Source organism: Panicum virgatum, chromosome 6N (assembly GCF_016808335.1).
Source record: "Panicum virgatum strain AP13 chromosome 6N, P.virgatum_v5, whole genome shotgun sequence".
NCBI classification, from domain to species: Eukaryota; Viridiplantae; Streptophyta; class Magnoliopsida; order Poales; family Poaceae; genus Panicum; species Panicum virgatum.
This window is the reverse complement of record NC_053150.1, coordinates 761,617-779,648: the sequence shown is the minus strand read 5'-3', so window position 1 is coordinate 779,648 and position 18,032 is coordinate 761,617. Positions and strand designations below refer to the sequence as shown.

At 50.3% G+C, this 18,032-nt stretch overlaps 2 protein-coding genes across 4 annotated transcripts; both read right to left on the bottom strand.

Moving 5' to 3' along the window:
• Positions 1-4,254, bottom strand: LOC120678813 (PHD finger protein EHD3-like). Of its 2 annotated transcripts, XM_039960194.1 has the most exons (6): positions 3,830-4,251; positions 3,335-3,520; positions 2,868-3,221; positions 1,613-1,702; positions 1,413-1,457; positions 1-1,324 (listed from the first exon to the last, which is right to left on the bottom strand). In XM_039960194.1, exons 1-6 carry the CDS (start codon positions 3,995-3,997, stop codon positions 449-451), a joined length of 1,719 nt encoding a protein of 572 aa, XP_039816128.1. In that variant the 5' UTR covers positions 3,998-4,251; the 3' UTR covers positions 1-448. The 2 variants fall into 2 exon arrangements, with proteins under 2 accessions (XP_039816128.1, XP_039816129.1); XM_039960195.1 differs by lacking the exon at positions 1,413-1,457 and having other exon boundaries at positions 3,830-4,254.
• Positions 4,255-7,040: 2,786 nt separating this feature from the next.
• On the bottom strand, positions 7,041-10,883 carry LOC120679073 (F-box protein At5g39450-like). 2 transcript variants are annotated; one of them, XM_039960572.1, is made up of 2 exons: positions 9,101-10,883; positions 7,041-7,465 (listed from the first exon to the last, which is right to left on the bottom strand). In XM_039960572.1, exons 1-2 carry the CDS (start codon positions 10,783-10,785, stop codon positions 7,462-7,464), a joined length of 1,689 nt encoding a protein of 562 aa, XP_039816506.1. In that variant the 5' UTR covers positions 10,786-10,883; the 3' UTR covers positions 7,041-7,461. The 2 variants fall into 2 exon arrangements, with proteins under 2 accessions (XP_039816506.1, XP_039816505.1); XM_039960571.1 differs by having other exon boundaries at positions 7,041-7,484; positions 9,101-10,868.
• Between the last annotated feature and the right edge of the window lie 7,149 nt (positions 10,884-18,032).

Sequence of the window (18,032 nt, the reverse complement as noted above, 5' to 3'; positions counted from 1 at the left end):
TAAAGAAAATTTCGCAACCATCAATCACAGCCTACGCAGGATCATATAGATACACATTTTGTCCAACAAATAAAAGGTGAGCAACATGTACCTATCATCAACAAACCATGTCAACAAGGGTGTCAGGTGCTGCCCCAAGGTAAGGGAGGGCACACACAACATAACACCACAACAACCTACTCAAAATATTCACCAGAATTTTCAATTCAGAAAAGAAAAAAAAAACAGAAGAGGGAATCAACATTTCATCTCCAGCTACATATGCCACCATCTCATCTTCACCAGCCAACAAGACATTCCTGTGTCCACACAACCCCTTATTCAAGCTGTCAGAGTAATGTATACCCCTTTAGAGGGAGTGAGGGACCAAAGAATCATTTCTTCCTTGTTCCCTAAGCCTGTGAAAACACCACCTCTCAAGCTGATCCACGCTGCTGCTGCTCTTCTGTTACTTGTTCTCTGGAGCACCACCTGCCAACACCTTCAACCTTTTGGCACCAGGAACATGCATAACACTCTGCAGGATCGACTTCTCATACTTCTGCATTCCATCCACCGTCCTCCGCGCACTACACGATGTGCAGTACCACGAACCTTTCGGGATAGTATTGCGTGGCGGATTCATGCAGTATATGTGATAAGCATCATCACAGCCATCACACAGGACCGTCCATTCATCATCCTTGGCCTTGAAGCAGCCTCTGCACAGGCAAGATGGGCAGTACCAGCATGATCGGTTCTTTTGCTTCTCACTTGCAATCTGGCTTTGTTTCAGGCACAGGACATGATAGAACTTGTAAGCACAGTAAGGATGGCCGCATACCAAGAACTTCTTGTCTTCATCTTCACATGTGCCACAATGCTTGCACAGGTTTGATAGTGCAGTAGTTGAGAGGTCTGGTTCACTATCTCCATCCATGCTTGAGACTGAGCTCTCCTGTGTTTTGACGGCCAACTCAGTTCTGCTAGCATCCTGAGGACGTTCTTCTGGCACCTTGAAATCAAGCCATTCGCATACATTGCAATCTTCATGTGATCTGCCATTGTTGTTATTCTTTATAGCTGTGTCTAATTCATTGCAGGCAGGACAGTACCATTTTGCTGGGACATCATCAATGGCAGGCTTTAGACATGAAACATGGAATGCAGCTTCACATCTATCACAGATAATTCTGCCTTCACTATCTGCCTTTCTGCCACAATCCTTGCAAATTCCATCTGGTCCAGATGTCCCACTTCGTTTTGGTATGGTTGAATGACCAGAATCACATGGGGGAGTCGACTCCCTTGGGACTTTGTGGGCAACACCAACCAAACTTGTTTCCTAATGAAGAATGCAATTAGTAACGGGATTTAACAAATACTAACAATGAAACACTGGTTAACAGACATGGCCATGGCACACCACTTACTTCTATCTTGTGCTCAGTCATATCAATTTCTGAAATGCCAGAAGCCTACAAAGAATATTTCTATTACCAATGGCCAGCACGAATGGAATGATTTAACAATATAATAACATCTATCGAGTCAACATCTATCCATCTTGGTGCTAGCAGCCTAGCAGCATCATTAATGTCAAGGAAACACTAAAGGAAAACTAACAGCTTACCTGCTTTTGATAAGACGCTTGTGAAATGACTGAAAGACTGCTCGCCAAACCAACCATTTCTTGACCAACTTGTTCAAACTTCTTCCATATCTACATATAAGAAACAAATATGCCAAATTTGTCTCAAACCAGAAAGATGTGGTGGAGAATGCGCTAATGTAAATACATAGTAAAAGAATGAAAGAGCATTGTTTATGGGTGGATGTTTGGTACATGAAAAAAAAACAAAAGAACAAATTTATGGGCAACAAAAAAAAAAGAAAAACAAGTATAAGAGAACCGCTTTGGCCTTTGAGGTGTACAGAAGGTACTAACATGTAAACCAAATCTAATCGTTCATCTCTTGCGCCCCAAAACATTAAGATTGTGTTATCCCTTTTGTCTTCTTCCATTTAAAAAAGAAGTGAACACGGTAAATAAAACCTTTGTCACAATACATAGATTTAAACCTACTTATTGAGTACTGCACGGCAGCATGCTGCAGCCCATGTCAGATTTATGTGCATCCATTAATGACATCCTCTAATGGGTCAAGGTCAAGCTTGAGCCTTGTAGTCCACCAAAAGAGAGAGGCACAAGGGAATTAGTGTGGTGAGGTTCAGGGCAGCAGATGACGTGGGTGCAGAGAGACATAGCATGAATTCATGAAGACAAGATAAAAGATCCCTTTCTATGAAAAACAGATATTAGGCGTCCTTCATAGGAAAGGAGGCACTAGGGCCTGTTTGGTTTGCTCCTGGCCAGAGGTGCCTGGCCCAGGCAGCGATCCCAGGCGCCCGACGTCTGCAGCTGGCAGCACTGCATGGCAGGGCGGCAACCAAACAGCCCCTAGATCTCAGATTTGCCTCAAGTCAGTAGAGAAACATGGCTATGTGGTTAGCCGGTCACATATATGCCATTTTGGTTGAGCACACCTAACCTACTGTAGCTAAAATGGAGTAGGATAAACATGCACCCTTCTCCCCCCACAACTCTGTTGTTTGGAACTTGGATGGTTAGAAGAATTTGCAAGGATCAATCGGTGTGCTGGAAAAAAGTGACCTAAATAGGCAGCACCAACATGGAAAGAATCATTCCATTGACCAACCGTATGGCCTTCTGAATCTACGTGATCAAAAGGGGCAACTTTCAAATCTCGAGCGTTCAAAGAACCTACTGTAGGCTCCCAAGAAAATGCTCAGGTACAGCTTTATCTTATCAGAGAAAACAGTAGAGAAATAAATGATGAAAATGAGTGAAACAAACGAACAGGTACCTGTTTGATATCATGGTCCAGAAGCGCCGGGTTCTGCGCATAATCTCCATTTCTCATTTTGGCATCAATTCTTTGCAAACCAATCACATCAGGCTTATTGACATGGAAAGTTGCAGCTAGCAAATCACACAACAAGGCAAACTTCTCGGAGACTAGAATGTCAAAGAGAGCATTATGGCACATTGCCTTGTTGGGTTCCAATGATGCTGCAGTTCCATTTTCTAACTTAACCAAGGAGCCATTGTTTGCGGTTGCATCTTCTACCTTAACCAAGGCACCATTGTTCTCTTCATCACGTACCTCTCCACTTGGGTTCTCTCTGCCTCCTCCTCCTCGGTTCTCACCTAGGTTCCCCTGGTAGATACAGAAAACCAAAAGAGAAACATTTGTTAGGGAACAAAGAAAAGGGGTAACCATTAACCAAAAGAGAAAGAGAAACCATCAATCTGAAGGAGGGGATTACTGACATGTTCCTGGGGCTGGCAGGTATTATGTCTGAGCGCATCACGGATGCAGCTCCGAATCCCTCCAGAGCCCTGGTTCACAGCAGGGGATTGCAGGAGGCCCTCCAGCATGTCCCTCCAGCTTCTCCAATGCCTGGCAAGCATCTGGTGCTGGGAATTGCTGGCGTGTGGCACCATGCCCATCTGATTCTGCGCAGGAAGAAAGCAGGGGAATAAATGATAAATCTTGGGAAGCACAAGCCCAAGCCATGACTGTCCCGCAAGAGAAGGCCAGAGAATTTCAAGAAAACCTAGCCTAGGCAACACATTGCGACATGAAAAAGGGAATCTGGGAAACGAAATCTTGCGGCATACTAGTAGAGTAGAAACGAAATCTTGGCGGGCTGGCTGAAGGCAGCCCGGAGCTGGCAGATGCTCTGCTAAATCCACCCGGTCGCAGAGAAAGAAGACGCAGGGAGGGAAAGAAGATCCGCCTAGGGCTAGGAGGGGAATGCGCACCTCGTCGGGCCGGGATGTGGCGGCGCTACCCCCGCTGGCGTTGTCGCTGGTGGCGCGGCGGCGTCGCTTGTAGGTGAGGAGGTCGGGCTGAAGCGGGTCTCCGGCGGCGCGGCGCTTGGGAGGCTGGGCCAGGGGCGGGCGGCGGCTGGCGGCGCCGTCGGAGGCCATACGCGGGGGGGCAGCTAAAGCATGCCCCAGCCAGCCCCCAAGAAACGGCGGCGAGCTCGGAATGGGAAGCGGGAGGAGTCGAAGGGGAGGCGGGGCGAGTGGTGAAGAGGGAGAGGGGCTAGGGTTTGCGGGGAATTTTGGAGATCTCGCGCGGCAAGCCGGGGGGGAGCGCACGCCGGAGCGGAGGTGCTAACTGCTAAGCGGGCGGGATGAAGTTAGTGGTGGGGGTGAGCGTCCCTCCAAATTGAGATTGGAGCGGGGGAAACGTTTCCGGACGGAGGGAGCTAAAAAAACCGGCTTGTCTCCCCACGGCACCTAGTACTAGTAGTACTCTCTTCTAGGTTAATAACTATTGTCTTAGTCTTTTCCTTCAGTTCAACAATGCCAACTCTAAATAATAACTAGATTTACATGATGGTTTATTAGATCGACCGAAGAACAAAGGATGTGAGATAGAAGTAGCAAGGAAACGGAGATTAGTTAGTAATGAGGAAGAATGATAGCTTTACCATGGATGACAAATAAGCATAATAGTGACAATTGAAATATGTGTTGGTCACAAAAGTATAACGACACATTTACATAGAACCCCATGCAGCACGCGGAAAAAGGCACCGAAACGGTAGTGGCGTACAAATTATATCGGTAACTGTTACCATTACACGACAGACACACAGTGAGTTATCCTCTTCTTAATTAATACCATCTACTGCATGCTCGTAGAAGGAATGTTTTCCGGCAAGGTTCATTTAATAATACAAATGTCCTTATCATTTCTTTCATGTTTAGTCTTAGAAGGCTGTGAAACAAAAGGCTAGTTTTGGAGTGGCAATAAGAGGATTCTTTTTTTTTCATTTTACTCACATGAGAGCGGTTTGGGTCTAGTCTCAATTAATAGAGTTTAGAATTTTAGGTCGAGGGTCATGTCACCTTCAGAAATAAAGGTTGGTTCTAGGACGAGGATAAGAGATTATTCTTCTCGCCCTTTGAATCCTGAGGAGAGGGGTTTGTTTTATGAGTTTCTAATACTATAGGGCTACCTAGCAGACATGATTAGCGCTAGAATATCACTGAGACAAGATGACTACAGCAATCATCTTATCTACTACTCCCTCTGGTTTTTTACGTGTCATATTAGGTTTATCCTAAGTCAGATTTATTCAATTTGATCAAACTTATTGAAAATATAACATAGATTGTTCGACCCGCCCTTTTCCGCTCATATCGTCCCACATGCGGCCCCGGCGGACCGTTTCCCCAAAAGCCCCTCGCTCTCCCGTTCGTCCACCTCGCTGCTACCAGAAGCCCGCGCGGGTGCAAGTGCGGCGGTGTGAAGCCTCCATCCACGCATCCACCTCTCCCCCGAGTTGCCCTTCCCCAAACTCAAGGTCGCCATGGCCGAGCAAGCTCCAAGTGTGGACCAGGTCCGCGGGTCGCCAATAGGCAGATCTGACCTCTTCCCGGCCGGATCTAGCATCTCTATAGTCGGCGCCAAGGTGGGGTGCTAGGTAGGGCTCCAGCGAGCTTTTCCCCAGCCACCCCACTCTGCTCCACTGTTGGCGCCGACCGGCAGGTTGCTGGTGGCCAGATCTGGCCACTTCCTGGCCGTCGGCATTGAGGAGGCTGCTGGCGGAGGTCGTGGCGAGTGCTAGTGCCGGCGGTGGCAATGGCGGACCCAAAGTTCTTCTACAGCCTGGGGCAACCTAGCAACTGATAACAAGTTCATATTGTATTTGATCCAGCAGATCTCTCTCCAGATCATTGGATTAAGAAACTAAGAAACTCACTAGCGCACGACACAACAAGGAGCCCGGGCACATGCCCAGACTAGCCGGGCCTTGGGTCTGCCACTGGGGTGCGGTGGCTAGTGATGACCCTATGTGCTGCCTGGTTGGAGGCATGGCGACGCAGTTGTGCGGCTGCTGAGTGCAACCGTCATGTCGATGCCCCTCTAAAGAGGCTGCCGATGGCAAGACAATAGTTTTGTTCTTCATGAACCCTCAACACGGCCATGACGTGCTGCTCTCTACCCAGGGTGCATGGATACAACTCAAGATGCTACGCCTTGCTGCTCGTGAGAATCATAAAGGATTCAAACAACGGGGGTGCGGTTTGGGCGCGACAATGGTGTGCCTAGCTGCAATGCGCGAGCCTTGAGTGCTCAAGCAACGGGGTACATGGTCGGTAGAGTCACTGGTGAAAGCCTTGCCGGAATCTAGACAGTCTCGATAATGATGATGTCCTTGATGTCGTTCACCTCCTTGGAGGCGTCGTTGTTGCGGTTCTAACCCTCCTACACTTGGCCGGTGCTCGAGGCGACGACTGATGTGCAACAGAAGCATTGCGTTCGGTGCGCCGGGAGGTGCCCACCTTCGCACATCAAGTTTTGTAGGCTCTCTGTTTCCAAACTCGATGCCTAATATCATGAGTTATAGCTCTTTAATCAATGGTTATGCCACGTTTGAGTCCTTGAGCTAGGACATGTTGTTATATGTGATTATGCCATAATTCGCCTTATGCTAGGAAAATGATGTTAATATTTGGTTATCATGTGTGCCCTTTAAGGGCCACAATGAAATGAATCAGGTGGGGATGCTCTCCCCATTGACCCTAAAAAACATAACAATATCGATAATATCGAATATATGTATAATCAAAATATATATATTATGATGGGCTCAATGAAATAAATTTAGCGTTATAAATGTAATTATATTTTCTATAAACTTGATCGAAATTGGATAAAATTTAATTTGGGATAAAGCTAATACGAAATGTAAATAAAAACAAAGGGACTAGTATTATTAAGAAAACACACCAAAATGACTCAAGTGCGCCATGGACCCGCCAATAGTTCCAAGATCCATAGGATAGGACACGGGCTCCAGAAAACAAAGCCCACTCGTGAGTCATGACTATCTCAGGCCCAAACTCCGATGGGCCTCATCGGACCAGTGGAACCAATACTAAGCAAAGCAGTACACGGCGACTCGAATCAAAGGTCATGCTCATGCTCAAAACAGATGAGTTTCTAAAAAAAAAATGCTCAACACACATGATGAATGTATTAAGCAACGTCGTATGAAGGAATCGTTCAGTATAGAGTTTGTATCAATCACCTGCATTTCAAAAAAGAAATATACAACAAATTTACACTCCAATCGGATTTCATTTACAACAGTCATGAAAAATAGTTTTAGTATGGAATATGGGGTGTGGTTGCTATTGCCTATTTCCTTCAGGATGAAGTATTTGAATTTTCAGAAGTATGGCTTATGTTTTGCTCCTCTCCCTTAGCAGCAGACAGACATGGAACCATTGCCTGGTGACGCCCAACCTCCAGAGCCATAGGAGAAGCAAGCGCATGTATTGCTTGACAAGGAAGAAGAACAGAACATGATCCAAAGACAATTTCTCCATTGCTCTGCATCGTGGTCATTTTATACACCCTCCACTCATGCTTTTTACCTATACAAAGGTTGTCCATCTAGTCAGATGAGGATACATAGACAGAGATGAGATGTCAAGCAACTTAGAAGTCACAAAAAATAATGCACGGTAAGATAATTTTGATATCCAAGTTTAGATCATGGATTTCTTAGTTCACACCATGTGAAGTTCTCAATACAAGAGCAGTAGTAGAAAAAGCGTAAGGTATTTGATGAGCATTTGGCTATCTCCAGCCATTCCCCCTCTCCAACTCCCCCCAAACGTACTATTTACTATATTTTACTACCTCCCTCCAAAAGATTCCTCCCCCTATAACTCCTCTCCAACCATTCCCCCCATATCTATTCCCTCTATATACTATCACTCATTAACTAACTATTTATTTATCGTTTTTGAATTTAAAAAAAATCATACAGTATTTGTACTGTCATAATACGTATTATCATCATGTTACGGGGCTCAAACGGGATTAATATCGTGAAGAAACGGTGTGATTAGAATATAGGGGGAGTTGAAACTCACCCTATATATGAGGGGAGTTTCAGCTCCCCCGTATATAGGGGGAGCTTTGGGGGGAACCGTTGGAGGGAATTTCCCCCCAAAGCTCCCCCTACGTAGGATGGGGGGCGGTTCCCAGGGAACCGTTGGAGCAAGCCTATGAGTCACAGCGAATGCTTCAGAACAAAAACTAATTAGCGAGTCGCAGATGCGTTTTGTAGCTTGAGAAATACAATAAGTTAAGCAGAACTTTTGCAACTGGTTAGACTAGGAACATATTACAGGCCAGTCATTAGCCAAATTGAACCCCTAAACTATGCTATCTTGTTCATTTTACCCCATAATACAATTTGTCTTTTTTGTTTCTCCATACACAAGTTGAATTTTAATTTCAAATTTTGCAGGGTCATAGTGGACATCACAATGCATATTTAAAAATTTGTTATAATTTTTCATCATTATTTTCATATAATTTTGAACTCCAATGATTAATATATTCTTAAATATCCTAAACTATCAAAATAATGATTAAAAAATCATGATATATTTTTTTCTAACATGTGCTATGATGTGTACTATCATCTTGTAAAATTTCAACTTAAAACTCCACCTATGCATAACGAAATGAAAAGGACAAATTGTATTAGGGGGTATTTTGAACCACAGAGCATAAGTTTGGGGGGTTATTCGGACTTTGGTTGTAGTTGAGGGGAGTGTGCTGACTGCTGAGTATAGTTCTAGAACAAAAGCAAACAACAATTAAGTGTTATAATTTGCAGGGTACAACGTTCAGCATGCACAGCTGATCAAATAGTAACCTCTTTGAATACTCACACAGAAAACAAATTAAACAACATACAAGAATTAGACCTACTCCGCACATAACAGTAATAACAGACCAAAAGTTTCATTGAAGGAATATAACAAATGCTTTGACAACAACACCAGCTTGCTCATTGTGGACTTGGGATTTTAATAGTACCACAAACTAGGTGCATCTTGTAACATTTCATTTTTGCAGAGCTGAATTTCAAAGACAGTAAACCTGAACTGTAACATGGACAAACACACCAGCAACTGGAAAGCAAGACAGAATGAAACGCACGACATGTACCTCAGCATATTACAAGTGGCAATGGGGAACTGGAAATATACCTGGGCGAAGCCGAACTGCCAGGGAAACCAGTGAACACGTTGGAGTAAGACTTTGTGAGGTAAGCAAAATTTGGTACTGGCTGCAACGCAGGCACACGCTCCCCTTTCTTCAGCAACTCCTCCAAATTGAGTCTTTGCAAGGTGAGCACAGCTCCGGTCTCTCTCCAAACAAATGCAAGTTGACCATCCTGGAGGACAAACAGTGAACCTGGCTTTGAGCCAGGGTACCTGAAGCCATACCCATTGGCAATGCCCTCTCCTGCAAAGCTTCTCTCAACATCCACATTTCGGGATTCCCCATCAGTCTGCCAGGGAAAAGCCTCTGTTGATGGTTCACACATCCTTGCAATAAACATGGATGACCCATTCGGATGCACGACATAGTGTGTCCCCTCCAACACCTTAGTGGCGATGAGCAGAAGCTTCCCCTCAGTGTCCACCTCATATGATAACAGCAAGAAGAAAAGTGCCTTCCTGGGCTTGCACTCATCCTCGGGTCGCCCCGGAGGCCACCCGAAGGTGCCTCCCCACAGCCCGGCATACTCCCTTCCTGGCATGGGTGCTTGCAGCGTGAGCTTGTAGAGTGCGAACCGGTTGTCATGCATGCTCGGCCATGCTCGGTAAGTGGATAGCCGCATTCTAGCGCCGCGGAGGCTCAGGCCGACGCTCTCACTGGTGTGCAAGAAGTCTGGCAACGGCAGATGTCTGGTGTCCACATGGTGAGCCCTGGAATTTGCTGACACTGATCGCGTCACCATCTGGCGCAGGCTGTTCCTGACATACCCGGCTACAGCGGAGAGGCTCCTCCGCAGGCGGATCCTCTCCCCACCGTCGCTGGGCGCCGGCTTCTTCTTGGCATCGAGGAGGAGGAGCCCCTGGACCTCGGGTGTGCGCACCATGCCCCCGCCGGCCTCCCTGTGCAGGCGCAGCATCGCCTCCCGCCGCGCCGCGAGCAGCGGGAGGTCCTCGTCGGTGCGCGCGAAGAGCGGGGCGGCGACGAGGTCGGGCGGGAGCGTGACGCGGCAGGCGGCGACGAGGGAGTCGAGCAGGCGGCGGCGGTCGGCGAAGGCGAGGCGGGGGAAGTGGTGGTGCGAGGAGGAGGAGGAGGCGATGGGGTCCTCACCCTGGTGGGTTTGGGCCTCGAGGAAGAGGACGTTGGCGTGGGGCTGGAGGGAGGCGAGGCGGGCCGGGAAGAGGTCGGCGGGCTGGTGGCCGTGGAGGAAGAGGATGGCGGGGCGGCCGTGGGCGTCGGCGAGGAGCTCGAAGACGGGGGCCCATCGGAGGCGCGGGGAGAGGTCCTGCGGGATGGCGCGGGCGGCGACGACGGAGAGGAAGCCCGGGACGGCGGCGACGAGGTTGCCGAGCTCGGGGTTCTGGTGGGCCCAGAGGGCGCCGAGAAGCGGCGCGGCGGAGTGGAGGAAGCGGCAGACGGTGAGGGAGGAGCCCCCGGCGGCGGCGCGCCAGGCGAGGAGGTGGGGCGGCGAGGGGAGGAGGCGGCGGCACTGGGCGAGCCAGGCCTTGTCGGCGGCGGCGCCGGAGAGCGCGCGGCGGAGGCGGCGGGAGGCGGCGGAGAGGGCGAGGAGGTCGCGGGGGCGGAGGTGCGCGGAGATGAGGGCGAGGACGTCCTCGGGGAGGGAGAGGATGAGGCCGGCGCCGTCGAGGTGGAGGTCGCCGCCGGAGGACATGGTCGACCGATTTCTCGTCTAGTCTCCGCGATATTTCGTTTCGTCCCCTTCAAAAAAAAAAAAAAAATCTTGTGTGGTGTGGTGCGGTGTGGACCGTGTGGGCGGTCCATCCAATCCCCAATCCGACCAATATGGACAGGCAGGCAAATGCACAGCATCCACCTGCAGCTTCTTCGGAGAATGCATGCAGTATTTCCGAGATTTGTAAATAGAAGATGATTTAAAAAGTTGAATCTACAAAAATTAAAATACTCACTAGGAGCAAGAACTCCCCCGCCCAAGCCAAGAACGGAAAGAACAGCTAAGCTGAATGGCTCGGGGGCGGCGGGAGGAATGGGATGAGGGCTGTGATAGTTTTGTCCTGGTTGGAGACACCAACGGGACCAAAAGCTCTTAATTGATCCTAGTTGGTGCCTCCGCCAATCCGGACCAAAACGCCCCTGCACCCCACGTCCGCCAGGCTAGCCGTTGGATCCGGGAGAAAAGCCTTCATTGGTCCCGGTCCCAACGTCGGCCGGTACAAATGTGGGGGATTAAATGCCTATTCTATATATTTCATCTGCGATAGAATATGAATAAGTGGTGGAAATCCAATACTTCTATATTATTGTTATATTTGTAGCTGAATTATGCAAAAAGCTCAGCATCATATAGGTCCACAACTGTTAACCCACAACATTAGCATATTCACCCCTATGTGGTACATACGTTAAATGCTAGTCCTATGAGTATATTCTAAGATTGAGTCGATAAATCATCGAGATTAACAAAGTCATCACAACCGCCTTACTGTTAACAAGAACGTCGCCTACCACTGAAAGCACAACACCGTAAAATTCTAAAAAAATTCACTCCCATAAGAAGTCGAACCTAGGACCTTACATGCTACCGAGACTGACCTTAGATGCTACCGAGACTCTTCTAACCATAAAAAACAAAAAGGCCACTTCGGCCTATTGAGCATAATTAATCATTTTTCTATAAAACTTATAGTTATAATTTTATCTTTTTATTTAGAAACACTAGCCTATCAACCCATGCTCGCGCACGGGCTAATTAGAAGTAATATAAAAATAAATAAGATTTGTAGTTAATACAATTATTTATCTCATATCCTCTTTCATCTATAAAATTTTCTAACACATACTCTAAAATATATATTTATTATTATATAGTTGCAATAGATTTTATTTTACATCATACCTTCATGTATGTTTGATATATATTTAATTGAACGAATTGGTGTTTTTGTCTCTTCCATCATACTTGAATACATGGTGACACATATCATGGGTAGTATTTTTTTATATAAATAATAACATAAATAATATAATAATAAAGGTAGAAATAGTCATCTAGAATTTTACATTGTGTACTTTAATACTTTGTAATAATCATATAATTTAGATTCAGATTTAGGGTTACTTTAACTTTTAACAATAATATAATTAGATAGTTTGTATGCAAATTTTGGAGGTTATTTATTGTTGCAGTGGGAAATGGGCGACTACTAAACTACTCGGTTGCTCGTTTGATGTGCGCTTGATCGAATATGGTCTAGCACACAAAGACTCGAGGATTTAGACTGGTTCAGGCCGAATGTGCCCTATGTCCAGTATGGGAGGTGGTGTTCTTGCTCTATTGTTCTCAAACCCGGGTGCTCAAAGTTCAAAGAGGAGCTTACAAGCTGGTCAAGCAGTGTCGAACCTCTAGGAGTCTAACCCTTTCCTACGTGTGTGTGGGGGGGCTTTCCCTTTTATAGTCCAAGATAGAGCCCCCATTTACATATATCTAGCGCTGAGTCTCGGCACCGTCGGGGTGTCCTTCGTTCTCGTCAGTCGTCGGGGCCCACTCGGTCGGTCGGGAGTGGGCGGGCTTTGTAACAGCCCAAGGGAACAGTGTTGGGCCGGTACTGTAGCAGACGGGGTACTGTAGCTCGGGTACTGTAGCCGAATTGGGCTGGGCCTGATATCGGTACTGTAGCTCGAGTACTGTAGCATGTCGGGTACTGTAGCATCGCAACACTGTTCACCCGCGGGAATTGTCCCATACTGAAAACCGATTGAGAGCCAGACCAATTTAAATACCGAGTCACGGGAAGCTAATTAATTCCGGATCGATTTTTTTGCGCGAAGCGAGGACGAAAGCGCAAGAGGATTAATTAGTAGGTGTGGTTTACTCAACTTGAAGAGTAGATCTTAGCCGTTATCCCGGGCCGGGTCGTTACTCTGGTATCAGAGCCGACTCTCGCGGTTTCACGCCACATACGGGCAGAAGTGCGCGGGCATGAGCACGGGCGCGTGGGGGCGCAGATGCCAAGGCATGTGGACGGACGCGTGCGAGGCACGGACGTGGCACATGGGACCGTTAGCACTAGACGTATGGGACGTGGCCAAGAGAGGAGATCCTGGTATTTAGGTTGGTCTGGTACTCGACGGGGACGTCGAGTCCTAAGGGGGGATGATTGTAACAGCCCAAGGGAACAGTGTTGGGCCGGTACTGTAGCAGACGGGGGTACTGTAGCCGAATTGGGCTGGGCCTGATGTCGGTACTGTAGCTCGAGTACTGTAGCATGTCGGGTACTGTAGCGTCGCAACACTGTTCGCCCGCGGGAATTGTCCCATACTGAAAACCGATTGAGAGCCAGACCAATTTAAATACCGAGTCACGGGAAGCTAATTAATTCCGGATCGATCCTTTTTGCGCGAAGCGAGGACGAAAGCACAAGAGGATTAATTAGTAGGTGTGGTTTACTCAACTTGAAGAGTAGATCTTAGCCGTTATCCCGGGCCGGGTCGTTACAGGCTTGATCCTGGCGATCTTCTTGGGCAACGGGTGATCTTGGCGATCTTCTTGGGCAACGAGTTGTCCTGGTGTTGTACCATCCTGGCTCAGTCGGGGCGGCCTGATCACTCGGATGGTCGTTCGGGGGTCACCTCCGGTCTCGTCCGTCTGGGCCTACGTTCCTTATCAGCAGGGCTATCTTACGTTTCTCTTGTGTAGCCCCTGCCAGCAGGGCGGCACACCCGGTGAGGGGTGCATTACCGAGGTCAGGACAAGGGCATCCGATCACGCTTGCTGGCGTAATAAGGTGGTACGCAGAGGGAACCATCATTACGGCGGAGGAGATGACGTCCTGTTGACGTCTCCTCCTGTAGTGTTGTGGGGCCCGCGCGGGCAGCGCTGTTCCTTTGTCAGGGGTCCTGTAGCCTATGCTCGCGCCGCAAGATTAGGAGGGCTGGCGTCGCGGGGCCTGTACGGGGCCTATCTTGGCCGGCATGCCTGTCAAGCAGAGCGGCTTCCTTGGAGCACACGTCCCGGGTCATCCGGCATGGCTCTGACCCGGTGTGCTAGGTCGGGGGGCCGCCACGCGTCCCGAGAGGTCGGGCTCCCGGATGTGTTGGCTTAGGGACGAAGGCAGCTCCCTACGTGAGTTAGTGGGCCGTGACGTTCTTGGCCCAGTGAATCTGCTGGGTTTCCGTTTACACGAATCGGGTCTGTCAGGGATCCCGGGTTTACACCCCTGTCAGAGGCCCCCGAGCGACTCTGTGATTTTAGTAATCGCAGAGCCGCTGGACTTGGTCTTGATGACCCCTGACTGGGGCGTCCCATCCACCTGCCCGCGCTCTCAGCTTTCGGCGCGCGCCAGTGATGGCGTGACGGGGGTTTGCCCATCTTGATGGCCGGCTGGAGCGTTGGTGCCATGGAATCTCGAGGCCGGTCGTCGCGTCTTATCTCTATGTCGCGGACGCCTCGTTTCCCCCATTTTGGACTGCCTCCCATTGGTGGGTCGTGTGGCGATCGTGCCCCGAGTGGCGCGGCGGTTGCTTGGCGAGTTGGCGCCGTCTCATCGGCATTTAAGAGGGGGTTCGATTAGGTGAGGACTTTTGGTGTACCCTGTTCGGCCGGCCCGCTGACTACTGGGGCCGTTCGTGCCTGCATTTGCCTATAAATAGGGGTGTTGTGGATACACAGTTTCACACAAGAAAAAACAGATCATGAAAATTCCTTTGGTAGTTCTCTTCCTCGTACCCCACACTCGTCCTCCAGATGAGAGTAGGCATGGCTTGTGTCTCTGGTGCTAGAAGAATGCTTGCGAATGGCGGGGGATCCTCCTCAGGTATGAACTCGTCAACGAGTTCATCCCGCCAACCGCTGCTCGGCGCCGAAAAGTCCGAGGGCTTGCTGCTGGAGTTAGGCAAGCCAGGCCACTGGTCTGCCAGCTCCCTTGCTGGTCGGCTAGGGGGGCTCCCTACTTCTGGTGGCCTCCTTGGACTCTCTTCAGCGTCGGCTCGGAGACTTGGTGGTGGTGTGGACCTTCCCTGCCACGAGGGTCGCCCCTCTGCGTCCTTCTTGCGGTTGCTGCTCCCCCGAGATCTCGGGTGGGCACATCACGCGTCGTCGACGCGGAGCCGCAGATCCACTGCCTCATCTTCCAGCTATAGCTAGAAGGTGGCACAGCCTGGTGCTGTGCTTTGTGGCAGTAGGGGACGATCTCGGGCTCCTCTCTCGTCTGGCAGGGTGGTCTTGCAGCTAGGATGGGTCTCCGCGCCTCTGTCCGGAGGTGGGTGGTTTTCTGAGGTGCGAATGGAAGGTGCCGTGGCCAACGGAAGGAGATCATGGCCCATATTCCAATGCCTGAGGAAGATACCCAGAAGCGGCACCAGTGGGGAGTTTGGGCTAACCTCAGCTCCATTAAACTCCCCCTCAACGACATCGTCTGCCTCTACCCCCGCCGGGGGCTCTTGGCGCGGCTGGTGATGGAAGAAGGCTTGCGAGGCGCTACAAGAAGTCTTGCGACGTTCTTTGGCCATGTCCTCTAGTTTGCCAGGTAGAAGCTATTGCCTTAGCCCCTTTTTGTTGCTCCCTTGGTGGGAGTAAATGGATTTGATCCATTGTATCCGCTGTTTCCCTGAGTCGAGAACAGCCAGCTTTCGTTTGTTGTAACGGCTTCCGGCTGATTGTTGTAAGGAGATGATTGATGAAATAAAGTTAGCCCTGGGGCGTTCCTATTTGTCTATTTTACCGCACTATCTTTTCGTTTTCATGCCTCAACGATGGATGACTCCATTGCGACCGGTAGCGATAGGAGGAGGTGAACCCTACCACTTGACCTAGATGGCCCCGAATGGCGGGTTCGGTGAGCTCGATTGCGGGTACGCCCATTTAAGGACAATCCGAGTGAAGTCCAACCCTGCCGCGGACGACCGGGTTGACGAAGCCCCATTGGGAGCCTAGTCAGATACTCGAGCCGTCAGCTAGCTCGGGGGGCCTAGTTGGCCTTCCCCCTAGAGGGGATTCCGTGGAACGCTAGAGGCCGGATCGGACAAGAAAATTTGAGACGACCCGACTGCGGCCGGGGCAGGTCGGGCTTGGGCCGCTTGGTGCTCGTCTCGGTTTTTCTTCCCTGGCTCTTTGAGTCAAGGCGGCGCGGAGCCCTGGCGGACTGGCCTTTCAAACCTTGAGATCGAATCATGCTGTTGTGATTCCTTTGAGGCATGGAAACGGTTCGCCATCTTCCCTGCAATTGGAAATGAATTGACGACGGGGATTTAATTGGAACTGTGGAATACGCACCCGTCGAACCGATGCGTTGTGCCGGTTGCCGTGGGGAGGTCCGTCTGCGCCGACTCTTGTCTCGGGACGTCGCTTCGCTCGAGAACCGCCATGAAGTGATGATTATGATGGCCTATTTAACTCCCTGCCTCCTGTCGCCTCGTCTCCGTCGACATTGTTGCCTGCCAGTTCTCGGAGAAAAACAGAGAGAAGGAAAGGGCGAAGGCACGGGGGAAAAGAGAAGGAGGAGGGGTGCTAACCGCCTTCACCATCGTCATTGATCTTCTCCCGATGGCTGACGGCAAGCGCCCCCGCGATGAGGGGTCCAGTAGCGCTAGGCTTGCCTGCACCAGGCTTGCCCGCGCCTGGTTCGCCTGTAGCGTCCGCCACATCCTCGAAATCCGGCTCCGCGGAGGTCCACCCGGACGTACCGGTTCTGCATCGGGAGTGTGACTTGGCGTGTGGTCGCTACTCGGCCGCCTCGGTGGAGGTCGAGCACCTGCGGGTGAGACTGCGAGCGGTTGAGGTGGCTCGGGGTGCTGCCGAGGAGGAGGCGCGTGCGGCGAGGGATGCTTCCGCGGATGCCCAGACCCGGGACTTCGGTGAGTTCTGTTCTTGATCATGCCTTCCATCCCCTGCTTTTCCTACATCTTATACTTTTTACCTGTAGTGCTGGAGGAGGAGTTGGAGGCCGACCGCCATGAGGTGACGGACTTACAGCGCCGTCTTGCGCGAGGTGGAGGACCAGCGCGAGGCCTTGGAGGATGGCGCGCTCGCTGTGTTCTGTGTGGTGGAGCCGCAGGCGCCCATGCGTGTGGATCAGCTCCACGCCCTCCACGAGATCATCCGCTCGTCGGTGAGGCTGGGGATCCGTCGTGGTGCCTCCGCTGCATTGGCCTCCGTCCGACCGCGCACTGGGGTGCACCTCGGGGAATCAACCCTGGCTTCCCAGAGACCTCCAGCGCGGCGGTTCGTCGGCAGGCCATGCTGGACTTCGCCGGATTCGGGCGGGTCGTCGCGGCGGTGATGGATGTCGACGACCTCCTGCGACGTGGTGCGGACCAGGAGCTGGACGGCCCGTAGGGGCCCGGCGGGATGGCGACGGAGCGTGGAGCCGGCCGGTGACCACCTTTTTATTTTGTTTAATTATGAAATGTGTGTAAGTGATGTGCCACAAGCTTGTTCATGCGGCTTGGGTGAACATCTGGGGCGTTCACCGTGTGTATGGCGCCCCTAATTATGTTTACTTTCGTGTTTGCTTCTTATGTTTTTGCTCCGTTTTTCGTCTCGCCCGGGTTTGTTTTTTCGAAAAAGTTTTGGCGTTTGCTTTTCGATTTGGTTATTGGAGTTTCTGTGTGTTGTGTGGCGGGAGAGACCGGTATGCGCGTGCTGTGCAATCCATCATAGTGAGTCCCCTGAGTGCCTTGGCCTGAGAGTGCTCAGGGCAAGGGGCTGTAGAGGTGAAAAACAACAGAAAGTAGAATGGTCGAAGACCATGGTCTGGCCCCCGAGCGCTCTGAGCCAAATGTGGATGGGTCGGGGTGCTGGAAACCAGGGAGCTTGTGTGTTGTGTGCAGGTAAAAAATGCAGGTGTCTGGCCCCCGAGTGATTCCGGGCCGGGAGTGGCCGGGTCGGTACGCCGGGCGAGTGCACTGTGCTGTGCGGTGAGGAAAAAAAATTGACAGGTGTCG